At 45.0% G+C, this 18,070-nt stretch overlaps 1 protein-coding gene across 1 annotated transcript; it reads left to right on the top strand.

Annotated features, from left to right (window-relative positions):
- The first annotated feature begins 547 nt into the window (after nt 1-547).
- Nucleotides 548-17,290, top strand: NIPSNAP3A (nipsnap homolog 3A). The gene is made up of 6 exons (XM_066604329.1): nt 548-746; nt 8,159-8,366; nt 11,688-11,846; nt 12,913-13,062; nt 13,850-13,936; nt 16,783-17,290. The coding sequence occupies exons 1-6, from the start codon at nt 669-671 to the stop codon at nt 16,857-16,859; spliced, it is 759 nt and encodes a 252-aa protein (XP_066460426.1). The 5' UTR covers nt 548-668; the 3' UTR covers nt 16,860-17,290.
- Nucleotides 17,291-18,070: the final 780 nt, after the last annotated feature.

The raw sequence follows: 18,070 nt of genomic DNA, 5'->3' as shown, positions 1-18,070 counted from the left end.
TTGGGGATACTATTAATGTTAACGATTAACTCAGGGGGCATAGTTTACTCTAAGGGGGCACTTGGGGATTCAGCTAATATTAAAAAGGCACTGGGAAGCACAGTTCTCATTTCGGCTGCACTTGCAGTCACCATGAACCCGGGACAGGTATGCACATTGCCCCATGTATATTTTATTCTTAAACACTCACAGAAAGCTGCCATACTTACTGATATAATGATACAAGAGAGCAGGTGTATACACCACTTAACCCCTCTTAAGTCCTCTATGGGGACTTGAACCGTTGGTTTCTGGTTGCCTGATGTAAAGCAGCGAACATGCAGGGGGAGGTGGACCCAAGCTGCACCCGAGCCCATGCATCTTCAGCTACACCCCTCCTCCTTCAATATTAAACATACTTCCAAACTTGTCTTTACACTACATATTGTAGCTCGTATTTGCTGGCACTGGTTAGTACTGGTGTTGTTGTTCCCAGCTAGATCTTTTGGTATAGTCCAGCCCCCCTATATCCTGGCTCCAGTGGAACAGGCCGGGGGCGTGCTCTGCCCAGGCTAGAGGTGCAGGAAGAGCCGCACAGCTGCACTGGTTACAATGTATCACTAGTATCAGTGTGTTACGCAGAACACATCAACGTCCGCATAAGAAGTGATCAGTAAACGCGCTACAACATGATGTGCGCACGAAGAGCCTTGTTCTTAAAGGGGAAGCTGCCTTCTGCATGGTGTGACATGACGGGAAGTGTACAGGTAAGGCCATGCATGCACTTTGGGCTTGTATGGTCAAACGGATCCCTCAAAAAAAAAAAGTTAGAGTAACGGCACTTCTCAGAAACTTTGCCCTGTCAGAGAGACATGTCAAAAGTTTTGATTAATGGGATCCTACTGCTGAGACCCCTGCTGATCACTAGAAGGAGGGGGCTGCAGCATTCACCCCAGCACTGTGCCCAGCACGTTTTTACATAATATTCTATTGATCTACATGCAGGTGTCGTCAACTGCTGGGAGGAGATGAAAGGCAGCCGAAGGGGCGCAGTGCTCAGGCGAGTGCTGCAGCCCCTCATTCTAGTGGTCAGCAGGGGTCTCAGCAGCGGGACCCCACTGAGCAAATCTTTTGCCATGTTTCTCTGACCTGTCAAGTTTCTGAAACTAGTCTTCAACGTTAGGCCGGTTTCACCGCTGCGCTGAAACTTCTGTTTGAAGGTTCCGTCGCAGATCCGGTACAAAATATCGGAAGACATGGTGCTGTTCTTCCAGTAAAATACCGGGCTGATGAGTGGAACCAAACGGACCCCTATACAGTCAATGGGGTCCGTTCAGCGCTGTTCAATGCCAACATAAGACAGATCCATTCAGCTGTGTAAACTAAAGGTATGTTCACACATCGCATAAATGCTGCGGACTCTTTACGTGGGAAACCTGAAGCATTTCTAGTACAAGTAGGTGGATGAGATTATAACAAATCCCACTGACACGGTGCGGACACGATCCATGTGGATCCGCAGCTGGGTGACTGACATGCACTGCGGGTTTTAACCCCTTAATGACCACCCTATCGTGTTTTTACATCCTGCCCTTGCAGGACGTGTATGGAGGTAGTCAGCGCTGCTTTCTTCCTTTATACATCGCAGGTGTCAGGTGTTTATTATAGCTGACACCTGTGGGCAACAGCCCCGTTCGGCCGTTAACCCTTTCAATGCCCCAAACATTGTTCGGTGGTCTCATACGGCCCCACTGCAGTGAGATTGGGAGAGCCATGTGGGTGTCATGGCAAACAGGGGTCTTCTGAAAGGCCCCAGGGCTGTCATGGCAGAATGCCTATCAAACCATTCCGTAGGGTGGCTTGATAGGCTGCCCATCAGAATGCAGTATGTATATTAGCAGCAAATTAAATTTAGTAACCTTATTGGTTGCTATTGACAACAGCACCACTTTCCTTTGCACTAATTTTAATAGCTGTCCCCCAACACATTGATTTTACTAATATTTGCTCATTTATGTTCTGTTTACTTGGATTTGTTAAGTGGTATTGTACAAGTCTTCAGAGCAGGTAGTCAATGTGTGCCAGCATCATTACTCATTAACTTCTCCTCTGCTATTTGCTCACCTTTATTCCCTGGGAATATGAAAAGCCCTAGGGCCCCATGTCCATGGGCGAATTTTCACAGCGTGTCCTGTGGCGATAATCTGGCCACGGGGAACGCAGGGAATGCTTTCCATAGTGTTGCTATGGAAAGCACAGCCCCCTGTCCATGAGCGGAGAATCATCGTGATTCGCCGCTCGCGGCCGGCAATTCGCAGCATGCTGCAAATTGCCGCGATCCGTCTGCCGACTCCTGCTCCCGGGCGCCAGCTGCCGCGGCAATTTTCGCAACGCCCATGGACAGGCAGCCTTAACAGAACCCTAGAGCTAGACGTTCAGTAAAAAATGGAAGGCCAGAGTGTTATTAAAGTGGTTTTCTGAGATTTAAAGGGGTTGCCTTGTTACCGAACAACATCCCTTTAATAGGGCTGCCTGCAGTAAAATAATTAATTTGAGCTCTACTTGCCCCTCTCCCAGGATCCAGAACCGCTGTCCCGCTGCGGTCTCGGCATTTAGTTGCAGCAGTCACTTGACGTCCGGTCAGTCAGAGGCTAAAGTGTCACCTCTCATTCTCCTGACATCGGCGCTCACATCCCAAATGCCGTGATGCAAGGAGTTTGGAAATGTGATGCTGTAACCGCTCATTGGCTGCAGCGGCGGTCACCTAACTTCCAGTGACTGCAGCTGTCAGCGGGGCTGCAGCACTGGATCCTGGCAGGGGGGGGGGGGGTAAATACAGCTCATTTTACTACAGGCAGCCCTATTAAAGGGATGTTGTCTGGTGACTGGATAACACCTTTAAGTATTGGTGATCAATATCAGATCACTGGGGCTCCAACTCCCGGCTCTTGTACCGATCAAGTGTTTGATGGGCATTTGGGTGAGCGTTATAGCCTCTTCATTTTATACCAGGTGCAGCTCCATACATTGCATACTGACCGTGCCTGGTAATGCATCACAAAGCCATTAAAGGGGTCGCCCAGGGTTGTAAAAACATGACTACTTTCTTCTAAACACAGCACCATCCTTGTCCATAGGGTTGTGTGTGGTATTGCAGCTCAGCTCTATTGATGTGAAAAGGAACTAAGCTGCAATACCATAGAGATCCAAATGACAAGGGTGGTGCTGTGACTGGAAGAAAACAGCTATGTTTTTCTAACCCCTTTCACTTGAATAAGACTGAGCTGCAGAAGGGCCATGTAACTAATAAACATGATCTCACAGGTCGAAGAAGAGGCCGTGGAACTTGGGCGACTGCTGCTTCCTCTTTATACCCCATCCTCCCCGATCTGATATTTATGACCTTTGATAAACACAGGTGATCAATATTTAAGCCCCGAAATTCAGGTTCTAAAATACAGTTGTCTAACAGCCGCGTGAAAACCAGTGTAATAGAAAAGTGGTGCAGATGCCCGTAGGTGCAGAACCAGTAGAGGTTTGGTTTTCATTCTCCAATATGGCTAATGGGGTTGGGGAAGGGGCTGCAGATGATGCTTAATACATATAAATAAGCCCATTGTATTCTTAATTTGTAGGCAGAAATTTTAAAATATTCCCATATTGTCTGGACATATTTATCGTGTTTTCTGAGATGACATTATTTTTAAGTTTCGCCGGCTCCCAGTTTTGGAGGAACTTTAGAAAATGTTGCATCTTACAAACCCCGTTTGCAAACCCTACTTTGTAGGTCTCCAGTTTGCTGCTCCACTTATATAGATTGGCGTTATTCTGTACAGCCTGCTGGGATTCAATTTAGGCCAATATATTAGAATTGGAAGTATTACAATTCCCCCATGTTTGGGCCGTTACATCGTGGCCTATTGAAGCATGCGCGCTCTTCTCTGTACAGCTTGGCAGTATGTTGGCTATGGAAAAAGAAATTAATAAAGTAGTCCTCTTCCACTTCGTGGCGACAAGGGGGAATAAATCATGCAAGCATCAGTCTTGAACGGTGTGCACAATGTTATGCTAAAGTTATAGCCACACTCCAGTAGATTACACGGCATAGGCTGATATTGGTGCGCTCCCCTCATTACTCACTTGTGGGTACAATCAGTTCATTATAACTTTAGTTACACTGATTACAAGATTCCTTCAACCATACAGTCCCGGTAACAGGGGTGTAGCTAAAGGCTCATGGGCCGGGGTGCAAACGTTTATCTTGGGGGGCCCCCCCAACTTCTTTTAACGCCTTAACGCAGAGGCATAACTTGAAGCTCCTCGGCCCCAATGCAAAACCTGTAACAGGACCCCCAACTATAATGCTTTATTCATAGTACTTGGCTCCCTATATGGAGAAGAGAGGTCTTATGGCCCCCCTAAAGCTGGGTTCCCATGGGACAGAAATATCGCGGCTTGACCGCACCAAAAAACTGCAAGATTTCTGCAGGAGAGCTGCAGCTGCAAAACCCGTGGCATTTTGATGCAAGTTTTGGAGCAGTTCGGACGCCGGCATTCCGTTGCGGCGTTCTCTCCCCATAGAGAGGAGTGAGGCCGCAACAGAAAAAAGAAGAGCATTGATATGCTACGTCTATCAATTCTACACCACATCCCCTGTCCCACCTGGCTTTGCCTCAACGGATTGGCCGCCCTGTGTGGACGAGACTTTTGCAAAATCTTGTCCACATGGCTGGCTAATCCCAGGATTAGGAGCCGCTGGCAGATTTGCCGCACGGAATTTCCACGGCAAATCCGTCCTGTGTGAACCCAGCATAAGGCTCCTGGGCCTGGGTGCAACACGGGACGAATCCTATAGTTATGCTAGTGCCCAGTAATACAAGTGGACTGGTTGCCTCTTGATGTGTAAAGCCAGTTGAGTGGTAACCTAGTATAATCACTGCCCTCTGTTTGTCTCCTGGGGGTTTTAACTTTGAGTTGTCTTCATGAATCTGGGCCAGTGCTTTCAGTGTTCTTCAGTGAAGGTCAAGTACAGAAGTGTTAGGTGTCCTTGGGGTTCTGAATGAAGCTCATCATAGGGGCAGCATGGTGGTTCAGTGGTGTGTACTGTCGTTCTGCAGTACTGGTCATGGCGACAATATATACATGGAGATTGTTCTCCATGGGTTTGTGTGAGTTTAACACCCTATATAAGGGGTCCCATAGGCAAACTATAGATCAGCAGAGTAGGGTTTGCAGACTGAGACCTGTAAAATGCACTTCCTTAATTTTTTTGCACAGTGCTTTTAAAAGTTGCAAAATCCATTAACATTTTCAACAGCTGCATATTTTAGGTTGGTACTAAAAATACCTTTTGGATATTTACAGTACCAGTCAAACATTTGGGCACACCTTCTCATTCTATGTTGGGTTTACTTCTTACAATTTTTTTTTTCTCATTGTAGATTCAAATTGAAGACCTGAAAACTATGAAGGAACACATACGGAATTGAGCTGTAAACCAACCAGAATGTTTTATAGTTTAGATTCTTCAAAGTAGCCCCCTTTTTGCTTTGACAGATTTGCACACTTTTGGCATTCTCTCAGTCGGCTTCATGAGGCCGGTTACCTGGAATGGTTTTCCAACAGGAGTTCCAAGAGGTGCTGAGCATTTGTTACCTGCTTTTCCTTCACTCTGTGGTCCAACTCATCCCAAACCATCTAAACTCTGTGTAGTTCAGGTGATTGTGGAGGTCATGTCATTTGACGCAGCACTCCATCACTCTTCTTCTTGATCGAATAGCCCTTACACAGGCTGATGGTGGTCCTACTAGGCACAAACTGGATCGGATGGCATGTCCTTGCACAATGTTGTGGTAGCCGCACTGGTTGTGTGCCTTGAATATTGAATAAATCGCCAACCAAGCAGCCCCATGCCATCATACCTCCTTCTCCATGGTTCCCGGTGGGAACCACTCATGTCGAAACCATCTGCTCAGACCAAAGTATAGATTTCCACTGGTGTAATGTCAATTCCTTGTGTTTCTTCCCTCAAGCAATTCTCTTCTTCCTGTTGATGTTCCTCAGTAGTGGATTCTTTGCAGCAATTTGACCATAAAGACCTGAATATCAGAGTCTCCTCTGAACTCCTCTTGTGGTTTCTGAGGCTGGTAATGCTGATGAACTTATCCTTTTGTCAGTAGAGGTAACTCTTTGGCTCTTACAAAGACCACCACAGAAAAGGAAGACCATTTCAACATAGAGTCTGACGTTATCCTCAAGTGCAGTCATGCAGTAATACACCGTAAAATAAAGCACGCTGCAATTTTTGTTTTCTCATGTGTTTCGTCCCACAGTGTCTACATGCGCACATGTGCAAGGATCAACAAAAGTCCATTGACTTTCATTGACTCTATTTACCGCCTACTCTGCAGCCGCGCAATGCATGCATAATATACGGTGAAAAAACGCCTTTGGATATGAGGCCTAAAGGCCCATTTACACGCAATGATTATCGCTCAGAAATCGTTCAGCCTGCATAAAAATAGTCGTTAGTTTGTTCACTTGTTATTAGGTTTAAACGGCAGCCATTTAGTCTTTCTAACGACTTGCGGGGAGGGGTGATTGTTTGCCCAGCTAAACACAATGACTCATGCCGCAGTAGACAATGGCTTCACACTAATTAACCTCCCAGCCAGAGATTCCTCGCATAAACACACGCCCACCTGAGCAAACATCTTATACAATGTTTACAAGGCTAACGAGGGAAATGGAGAGGATTAGAGATGAGCGAGCATACTCGCTAAGGACAATTACTAGAGTTGAGCGAACATACTCTGGCGAGCTTGATGCTCGTTCGAGTGTTAGCGTACTCAATGGTGCTCATTACTCGAACGAGCATTAAATCACGTTCGACCCCCGCCCCAGATTTTGGGCCCTCCCTGCCGTGGCATGCCTGTTTTGGCCCCTCCCTGCAGCGACGCAGCAAGCGCCATTTGAAAATTTTTGGTCTAGCAGGGGGGGGGGGAGAGAGAGAGAGAGAGTCTCCCATTGTAGTTAATGGGGTTCGTTACTCGAGTAGAGCTCTCAAATTTTATGAAAAACTTGACTCGAATAACGCAGACCCGAGCATTTGGGTGCTCGCTCATCTCTAACAATTACTCGATCGAGCATTGTCCTTAGTGAGTACCTCCCCGCTCGGAAGAAAAGGTTCGGCTGCCGGCGTGGGTGAGAGGTGAGTTGCGGCAGTGAGCAGGGGGGAGCGGAAAGGGGGGGAGAGAGATCTCCCCTCCGTTCCTCCCCGCTCTTCCCCGCTGCCGGGAGCCAAATCTTTTCTTCCGAGCCGGCAGTTACTCGCTAAGGGCAATGCTCCCTCATCTCTAGAGAGGATTTCAAACAATTATCTTTACACGTAAATGCACATTATTTGAAAGCAAAAAAGTTTGTTCGTTTAAATGACAATCATTGCGTGTAAATGGGGCATAATTTGTGACAAGACATACCGGTTTGAAAACCATTCAAGGTGATGACCTCATGAAACTGATTGAGAGAATGCCAAGAGTGTGTAAAGCGGTCATCAAAGCAAAAGGGGGCTACTTTGTAGATCCAAAGTCTAAAGCATATTCTGGTTTAACATGGTTGTGTTTACTACATAAAAGGATTGTGAGTTACGTAAACTGCATGTAAAGGGTCGCCCATGGTGGAAAATAACAAAGCAGCTCATCCCTCTCCCCAGTCATCCCCTGTAAGTGGCTCTGGGTTTCCTAGCTGCTGAAATGTATACAAGCTGCCGCCAGCATGAGCTGTCTCATAGGCAGGCTGCTGCAGCCAGTGACTGTGCGCTGTAATTGGCTGCAGCAGCAGGTTTATAGGACATCATAGGCTGACCACAGCCTGTAAAGAAAACAACACAGCAGAGACTGGAGCTGTCGGCGAGGCATGAGCAGGGAGAGGTATGAGCTGCTTTATTTTCCACCATGGGGAACCCCTTTACATGCAGTTTACATAACTTGGACAACCCCTTTACTTCCATTGGTGTTCCTTCTTAGTTTTCATCATTAATCTACAGTGAAGAAGAAAAGATGGAATGAAATTGTGGTTTGCCTGGTACTCTATATCATGACTCGTAGGCCGGTTGTTGGGAAGTGTTCGGGAGATTTTCCTGAGCACCGATATTTAACTAATCCATTATTTTCTTTTCCAGGCAAAAGCTACATTTGCAACAGGCGCCCGCCAACTTGACACGACTTTATATGAACTCCGTACTTATGACATCAAGCCCTCAATGATGAATGCATTCATGCAGCTTGCGAAGGAGAAGTTCCATCTGCGCACTGTGCATTCAGAGCTGGTTGGATTTTGGACATATGAGTTGGGTGGAATGAATAAGGTGTTCCACATCTGGAAATATGGTATGATGCTAACGCCTATGACAAAAATAACTGGGCTTATTATAGTCTAATACTGCATGCGTTCATTCCAAAACTGTATCCAGCTAGTACAGACCTATTTATGACTTGGGGTGAATGCACGCGGGCGTATTTGAATTGCAGAATTCAGAGATGGTGACCCCCTCAGGATTCTGCAGCAAATACTGCCCATGGCATGCAAATAATTCTTCATGCACACGAGCGGAAACCAATTGCGGTTTCCGCTTGCAGATGAAAAATCGCAGCATGCTCTATTTCTCTGTGGATTCCACAAAGACCATTCAACAGGCTGCGGATTCCGTGGGAAAAGCGGGCGTTAAAAAAACAAAACAAAAAAAAACAACTATACTGCGCATGTCCGATGGTGAGCCGTGCGGTCCATCCGCAGTACAGAAAAGGAGAAAGTACAGATACGCGTGGATGCCAGCTGGGCACAGGGTTGAGTTCCACTCTGGGTTCCCTCATGTGGAATCTGACTCACCCGTGTGCATGCGGCCTTATAAAAAGGTCTGTTCACCCCTTTTATAAAAAGAACCTGATGTGGTGATCAGGTTATTACTGCAGTTATGGCTTCTCCAACCCCAGAGATCATAGTCATCGCCACGTAAGGTATGTCTGGCTGTATATGACCCTTACATGGACATGCTGGGGTTGGTCAGAGTGGCTCTCCATTCTGACTTATAAACAGAGTCCCAAGCAGGGATCCCCCTCTATGAGGTCCACATGTTCTAATTTGGAATACGGGCACAGGTTATCATGGCACTGCGATGCGATCCTATGCGGGAAACAAATCGCAGCATGTTCTATCTCACTGCGTGCCCTCACATCGCAGTGTCCATTGTTTTAATGGGGCTGGTGGCAGCATCGCACCACGTGCTAGGTGCACGCGGCCCAGGGTCTCCCATTGTTTTCAATGGGAGACCCAGCGTGTCAGCCACGCTGGAGGATCGTTCATGAATTCGCATGTTAGGGAGCGCGTTATGGGGACAGGATCCACGTCCCAATATCTCACTCTCCCGTGTGAAATTAGCCTTACGCAGCTGACAGGTTCCATTTATTGTGAGAAAATGCAGCATTAGACGGTTCCCAACAGGCCCTCAAGGAGGGGAGACAACCTATGTAGCCACATAGCAGGAACCACTCTATAAGGGTTACCTGGCACCTGAAAATTGATTGCCTACTCTGAGGATGCTACGGATAGACCATGAATGTGAGCTAGGTGGAGATCCAACTCTCGGCCACCCCTGCTGTTTTAGAAGGGCCGACCAAATCCCCTTCATTGTTTGCCAGGTATAGTTTCATAGTGTTAGCAGCAGTACTTGGGTATTGCAGCTCAGCCTAATTCACGTGAGCTGTAATATCAAACACAGCTGCTTCTAAAAGTACAGAGATGTGGAAACAATATATGTGCCCCCAAAATAACTGGCATCTATACTTTGCATCAGAGTTAATAGATTTTAAAAAATGGTCTAGAAAAGAGGGCGTGGCTAAGAGGATTCGTAAAATGGATTTTGTGGACGCTCTAGTAATAACTTGGACTTTCATGATGAGATCTGAAATGTCAACCAAAATGCTCTGTAGTTTTACAACTCGATGGGTTCTGGCTCCCGTCTCTGTTAAGTATTTACTAGAGCAAAGCAGTCCCTCTGACCATGCCATATCTGTGGACGGCACGCAAGATGACCTGAACAGAATTGATTTACACTTGCATGATAGCATTCAGTGCCACTTGTGACATAATGAATATACGGCCCACAGGGTGATTGTCACACCTATCTTTATGTGCATGTTCATACAGGAAACTGATCAATCACTAAATGAGACCACCCACTGGATTCATTAACCTAGGGACATTAAATAATTAAGCATACCTACTACATACATATCACTTAGAGTACCTGCACATTTACCTTCTACTTTGTCGGCCATTTTCGCCTCCTTCCGGCAATTAAGGACAGCCCCATATAGCGCTTCTATAGCAGTATATGGGGCCATCTTCAGCTGCCAAAAGGAGCCGAAAACCGCTGACTGAGCAGAAGTGCTCTGAAGGTGAAAGTGCAGGTACTCTTCCAGCCTAAAGCATTTGGCCCCTATTCACTGGATTGTTGAAACATACTAGATCAGTGGGGTCTAACCGGTGGGATCCCCACTGATTACCAGAACGGGAAAACCCCAGTGCAAGGTTGTGGCTAGGAAGAGGATTGGTGATTGAGCGTGTACCCATTCAAAGTTTGTCGAACTGACCAGCGCAGGTAACATCCCCTGGGAAGACACCAGTATTATAAACGGTACATTGGAGATCCCTGTTACAGATGATACATTGGAGCCCAGGAACTGTGGATGAAATGAGAACATCTGAATAGTGTGTTCTCCTTGCTTCTTGGGTTCAGGTGTGCAACACCATGCTAAATGATATGGGAGACACTCTGTCCAGAAGACATCCAAAGAGGGTGAGGAGATACAAAGAGGATTCTAAGATGCTAAGTGTCTCAGACAAATAAATGAAAAAAATCTCCTGTGCTCAGAGGTCTAAGCCATAAAATCTAAACCAATAATTGGCAGGTTCACCAAAAAAACCCAACACACTTACTCGGAAGTGGGAGGGTCTAAGACATAGCCAAAAGACAACCCCCCCCCCTCCTTCCCTTGAAGTCCAAGATAACTTGAAGTGATGGTGTCATGATTTATTCACTGTCAATTGTTGACCCCTTCACTTCACGTGAACATTGGAAAGGTCCTGGTGCTCATTGTAGCAGCATGGACGCTTCAATCGGTGGGGATCCCAAGCGGCAGGCCCCCACTGGTCAGATATTGATGGCCTATCGAGGATAGCCCATTAATTTTACAAGTCTGGATAACCCTTTAAGCTAGACATCTGTTAAGTTCTGATGTGATAAAGTTCTTCAAGGCATCTGAAGACACATTTATTAGATCAATTTTTACCTCCTGTTGATAGGAGCAACTGAGAATTTGTAGGGTAATAAAAATCGGCAATTCATTTCTGGTACTGTAATACGGTAGAACTGCAAGGGAAGATGGAAATGATTCTTCCTTGTATCTGGCATCATCCATGCTTTTACACAATTTGTCATGAGTAGTTAGTAAGCTTGCCTAATTTTCCTTGGTGTGTTCTGGTGTCTTACATCCCTGAAATGGGAGTAACCAAATGTTCATGGGTATTACAGTGAAGCCAAGTGCCAGTTAATGTATATTCCCATCGTTTGCGGTGTAATCCCATGCATACAAATGGGTTAATCACATGTTTAATCTACTGTAGTAACCCAGTTGATCCTTCTTCCACAGACAGCTTTGCACATCGAACAGCAGTCCGTGCCGCCCTAGCTCGAGACAAATCCTGGCAGGAGGATTTCCTATCTAAAGCACAAGCCATGATGGATGTACAGGACAATGAGATTGCTTACTTGGTACCGTGGTGTAAACTTCAGAAGCCAGAAAAAGAGGGTTAGTACCATGCTGCTTCTCCTTTACCATGCCTTCCTAGCTCATCAAATATTACGTAACTCAACAATTTCCTTTGTTGCGCCTTCACAGCTTTGCCTGGGGTTCTATTTTCCTGCTCCTAGCCGAACGGGTCTGTTTTATGACAAAACCGAACAGCGCCCAATGGACCCCATTGAGAACAATGGGGTCTGTTCGGTTTCCATTCAGTTGCTCGGCACTTTACCTAACGAAAAAGATACGGTAGCAGAGTTCAAGCATTTGGCTAGTTTCGGCAGACCCATTGAAGTGAATGGAGTGCTCATGCCGCCCCCGATCAGCAAGCTATCTCCTATCCTGGGGATAGGGGACAACTTGATGAAATGGGAATAGCCCTTTAACTAATAGTTACATTTTTAAAACTAGTGCTCAGCTCTGGGTTCCCTCCGCAGTTTGTTTGGCATGGACCCTGGGAAAGATCTGGTGTGTATACTGAATGTACCAATAGGGGCGCTATTGACCAGACAGATGCCACGAGTGTATCCTTCTAGCATCCAGTGGACCTCTGTGTATCGGCATATCTTTTTTTTATTTTACTGTAGGATATATTGTGGTTGACTGTGCTATTCCATACGGAAGCATCCAGATGAAAACAAAAAAGGGTGGTATAGTTACATGATATGTTCGGCCAAAAAAAGACCATATCTCCATTCAGTTCAGCCTATTGCCCATCCCCCCAAATGTTGACTTTCTTTTAGAGTGGGACCCTGTGTGTGACAGATGCTACAGTAGCCTAAACAGAGGCCTAGATTGAAGTCTTCTATATGGTATATACCCTAAATATACACGATGTCAACAGAACCATAACATAGTCTACTGCACTATTGCATACATGTTTTGTTTTTCCCTCCTTTTAAGCATTTCATCAATTGATTATTCTCAACTACAGGCACAGAATAGTCTAAAAAAAGTGAACAGTAAATCAATCCATCACTTCTGCACCAATTTCACAAATTGTAAACTTTCTGTTAGGGACAATAAATAATGTAAGCTAGAAGATATATGACCTGATTATTTTCTTTCTTTCTAGGGGTCTATGAGAAGGTCACCTTTCAGTTTAAGCCTGGAGGACCTGCTGTTTGGGGTGAATCATTTCGAGCCGCCATCTCTGCTCATGAGAATACCGGTCACACAAAACTTGTTGGTGTTTTTAACACAGAGTATGGATTACTTAACCAAGGTAATGTACTTTTAAAAGTAGTCAGTCATGATGAGGAATGGGAGGATATCCTCCTGGGTGGTGACCGGCTCAGTTCCTAAAGAGGACTGCAACGTCATACCGCAAAACCTACTATAATGCAATGTTCTTGAGCACTGATGGAAAAGTTGTGACAGGCTCACCAACTTTAAATAAAATGTATGACTCTGTTGTCCCTTGATTTGGCAGAAGAACCATTGGCCAACATCAGGCACTGGTTCACAGCTGCAACCTCAGTCCCTCATGACTCTATGTCCTGGTCTATGCACAGTGGCTATCCATTCCCTGTGATTATCGTAATCTAGGACAATAGCGCTGGATCAGTCTTTTTGATTTCACCCATTAGAGTCCAAGCATGCTCGGACAATGTGCCCTCTGCTATCGGGAAGCTTCTTATGAGCAGCCTACAGTATTACTATTTGTAACCTGAATCTTCCTGCAGCATTTTCTAAAAACAGTAGCTGGCAGATGAAAATCTCTAGAAGCTCCTGTGTGCTCCCTGAGCATTTGTCTCCACTTCTTCTAGTGGCGTTGAAGCCGGTACTCATAGGCATGGGTCTTTGAACTCCAAATTTATGAGTGTACTATTAAGGCATGTACTCCCCCATTGTCACTATTGTTAATTTACTCTAAATTGTCTCCGAATTGCATTGTGATTGTAGTCTGTCTTGTCGCATGAATAAATTATGGCCGCCAGACGATTGTTTCAAAACTTTTTGAGATAAGTTATTACTATATGACTCAACAAGTGTATTCCGTCTTTGAGCAGTTCACGTCTTGTGGTGGAGTGAGAATGCGGAAAGTCGGGCTGCAGGACGGCATTTGGCTCATGAAGATGCCAGGGTAGTGGCCACAGGTAACCGAATACCTTTGTGAGATGTATAGACTTATATGCTTTAGGTTTATTGGCTAGTCGACATTTTAAAAGCTCATATGTCTTAAGTCTTGGTGGAAGGTCAAATATTCTTGACTACCGTATATACCGGCGTATAAGACGACTTTTGAACCCCGAAAAATCTGCTCTGAAGTCGGGGGTCGTCTTATGCGCCGGTAATACAAAAAAAAAAGTGTAAAAAAAAAAATCATTACTCACCCCCCCCGGCGTTCTGTCGCGCTCCGGCAGGATGTCGCTCGCTCCTTGTCCCCGGCGCAGCAGTGCTTTCTGAATGCGGGGCTTGAAATCCCCGCTTCCAGAAAGCTAATACACACGCCGGCAGCGATGACAGCATTGAATGGCTGTGATTGGCTGAAGGCGCACGTGTGTTTTAGCCAATCACAGCCATTTAATGATGTAATTGAATGGCTGTAACTGGCTGACGGCGTGTGAGTAATGATTTTTTTTTTTCTCCACTGTATACCGGCGTATAAGGTGAAAGTTGGGGGGTCGTCTTATACGCCCCGTCGCCTTATACGCCGGTATATACGGTATGTCTATGCAAGACCTAAAGATGATATAGGAACAGCAGTAATGGCTGTGACATGTGTATTGGGTATTAAATGAATATACCGCATAAGAGATCCGTCAGTGAGGCTGAACCTCTGTCTATTAAAGATGCTCACTGGAAATACATAAATGTTGCTAATACAACATAACACATGTAGTGCTCACATGTCTTCTACACGGTATGGATTGTTTGTTTAGACACACTTGATGGATGAGTTACATTCATTAGGGATTATGTAAGTCTATTGAGAAGTATTATTAAAATGTACATGCACTACATTGTCATCTTTTACATGTGTTTGTGGCCATATATTTTGGCCGAAAAATCTGCACATCTGAGCATACCCTAAGAGCCAATCGCCTAAAGTTGGGGAAAATAGGGTTGTACAACTTAGAAAGAAGTTAGAACTTCTTTAACTAAGTGGTGAATAATGGGTGCACAATTTGTCTTGCATATGCTTAATCAATTTGGTGCATGTTAGGGCTCCTGTCCACGGACGATTTTGCGTTGCATTACTCGCGGCGATACTCCGGCCACAAGTAACGCAGTGCATGCTTTTCATAGTGTTGCTATTCAAAGCTCAACCCCCCACCCCGTCCACGAGTGGAGATTCTTAGCGATTCTCTGCTCGCGGGACTCCAATTACAGTATGCTGCGGTTCTCCGACTGACAGTTCTCTCCCCTGCTCCCCAGTGGTGGAATATCGCTAGTGATATTCCGCCTCACCCGTGGACAGGGGGCCTTACTATGGCGTATTGCTGCTAACGGCTTGATGTAAGAGAATTTGGACCTCTTTCTAAAGTGGATTGATTAAAGGGCCATCCCAGGATCTGTGAAACAAGGTTCCCTTAGAAATCACACGCCCTCCACAGGTCTTCAGGATTGCCGTATTGCGTTTATGAAGGAGCTCTTGGGTATGGTACTGGAGCACAGGTGTGTCCTTCTAAACCTTTCCCGTCGACTCAAGAACCGCTTTAGGGCCTATTCACATCCACATATTTCCCATCCATCTGCTGTCCATGTATTTCACAGATCCTTAATAGCCAATTAGACTATTCAGACGGATGTTTTAGTTTTTACACAAACTTGTGGTGCGTGTGAGAACATCATGGCAAAAGATCCTATTTTGCCTCCTATCCCTGATCAGAATTGGCCAAGCAATGTCCTTTGCCGGCGGGTATCGGGCAGCACACGGGCGTGTATCCTTGTGCTCTCTGATACGAGTTATGCCTGAGACTCTCTGATGCAACTCTTATATGTCCGTGTGAATCGGACCTTAAGCAAATAAAAATGTTTGTTACTCTGTAAGGCGCCCTGCTGAGTAACACACACACTTTAGTGTTTTTTTTTTTTTTTTAAACATGCTCATTTGGGGCCGTTCTTCTTGGAAAATGAAGGAAAGACATGGGGAGGAATTTACATTGATTTACCTCATACGTAATGTGCATAGGGGCTTTGACTCCCCCCCTCCCCCCCCCCCCCTCCCCCCTCCCCTCCCCTCCTCCAGACGAGCTTCCATTCATTAGCAGTCGGGGTCCTCCTCAAGTGTTCATCCCACTTAGACACATAAATGCCTGGAAAAGGATTGGTTAGTATGCAATAAATGACATATTTATGTATGTTTTTGCCTTAATTCACATAGATGTATTATTGCTTAGCGTTGGGATCTGTTTTTGCACTAAATATATTGCTCTATCTTCGTGAGGCAGGAGGGATTTTCCTGCTACCCCATGACTGGAACCAATCCCATTTTTATTGCCCCCCAAAAATATACATTTCCCATAATGCACGTTGTAGGGTGCGGGTGGGGAGGGATTCTATAGTAGCTTGAGTAAACTTTTCACATACAAATCAGAATGATACATTTCTATACTATTAAATTGCAGACAATTCTGGTCTGAAACTGCAGTATAACCATGGGGGTGAGGGGGGGGGGGGGGCAGGGTAATGATATATAGCCGTACGAAGGGGAACTGCACTAAGTAGCAGAAATCAGTCATTAGGCTGTTTGTTTTTAGGGCACAGAAACCCAATTAGGCCCCCTTAGGTTCACAGCAGCTGCTTGCAACTACAGAGAAGAACTTTGACACTTTTTGCCCCTTTTTGAACGATGTACAGAACGCAGCAGTGTCTTAAAAATTCAAATGGCACCAGGAGAGGCGGCCGTGTAGGAGACTTGGTCCTTGTCCTCAGCATGGTATATAATGCAGCTGAAATGTTGTATTCCACACTTGATGAAAAACGTCTTCTGTTTCAGTGAGAGAAAGCGTGAGATTTCTGGACTCGCAGAGAAACGCACTTCTGACTCCAGCATCTTTCTCCCCAATGAAGTAACGCCCTCCAATCCTCATGGACACTTAGAGTGAACGGCTATAACACACAAACGTGAATGTATCCAATATGTGAAAGTCCATTAATCTGTTATGACCTTTTTCAAGCTACATGTGAAAAGTCCTACAGTAATTGCTTTGTGTATGCTTGAAATAAACTTTCTGTACAATGTTGCATTGCTTTATAAGCAGCTGAATGAGTATCCAACGAACTTCACTACATAATCTTCATTATACAATGAAGTATAGATTTTTATACTTGGGTCAATGGTTTCTGTCTACACCTTCCTGAATTCTTAAAGAGTGAATTTCCAGAACTTGGTTCAGTCCAAGAAACTACTTCATCTATGATGTATGTATAAAAAAGAAATGCTAGGAAAGTGAATTTCAAATGTAGGCTTGCTAGTAAAAGAGTAAAGCAAGAATGACTGGTTACCATTGACAAGATTACAGTGTGGTTTTTTTTTTTGTTTTTTTTTTACATCGGTTTTAGCAGGAATCCATGTGTTAACAGATTGTCTTTGGATGGTACTTGTCCTGGGTAAAATGTGATTATTCCCAAGAAGAAAAACCAAGTAATCTTGTAGATATGATACCTTTTAATGGCTAACAAAAATGCATGATGTTCTAGTGAGCTTTCAAACCTACATCTGAGGGTTCTTCCTCAGGCATAGTGGAACAAATCTAAAGACTTATGTAATAAATATACATGATCACATGGGAGGGCAGGGACATGGTGAACCAAAGTTACACTAGATAAATACCAGAGACATGGTAAGAGACATGTTGGGATCAATAGCATTTAGATAAATAGCAGGGAGGGATGAGCATAACAGTAAATAAATAGTACAGTGTCAAAGAATGTTAAAGGAATGTGGAGTCTCTCCTTCAGACCTGCAAACAAGGAAGATGGACCAATAGCTTTGCAGCGCCCACTATTGGATGGCAGCATTCCTTCAAATCCCCCCTTTTTTTGTCATGGCTCTGCACAGCCAGGAACAAGAATTGAGAACCTATTTCTAGATAAGAATATTTCAGGCTGATAACATTGATTTTAGACCACACTTTCCCTAATTTGATAACGTTTGAACTAATTTTAGGCACCAAGGCCACTCTCACACAGGCGTCTGTAAAAACGCAACATTTTACAGCACATTTGAATTGCATTTTCAAATGCGTTCAGTAGTGTTAACATACCCCATCTTTACAATGTGT

The sequence above is a fragment of the Eleutherodactylus coqui genome, chromosome 5 (assembly GCF_035609145.1).
Source record: "Eleutherodactylus coqui strain aEleCoq1 chromosome 5, aEleCoq1.hap1, whole genome shotgun sequence".
NCBI lineage: Eukaryota > Metazoa > Chordata > Amphibia > Anura > Eleutherodactylidae > Eleutherodactylus > Eleutherodactylus coqui.
This window is presented reverse-complemented; position numbering and strand designations above follow the sequence as displayed.

What these genes read in the sequence shown, in the direction of transcription:
- NIPSNAP3A (XM_066604329.1), top strand. Translation starts at nt 669, where the DNA reads ATGATGTGCGCACGAAGAGCCTTGTTCTTAAAGGGGAAGCTGCCTTCT. An exon ending in GTTCCACATCTGGAAATATG is followed by an intron (nt 8,367 to 11,687) that starts GTATGATGCTAA and finishes CTTCTTCCACAG; the next exon opens with ACAGCTTTGCACATCGAACA. An exon ending in TGCCAGGGTAGTGGCCACAG is followed by an intron (nt 13,937 to 16,782) that starts GTAACCGAATAC and finishes CTTCTGTTTCAG; the next exon opens with TGAGAGAAAGCGTGAGATTT.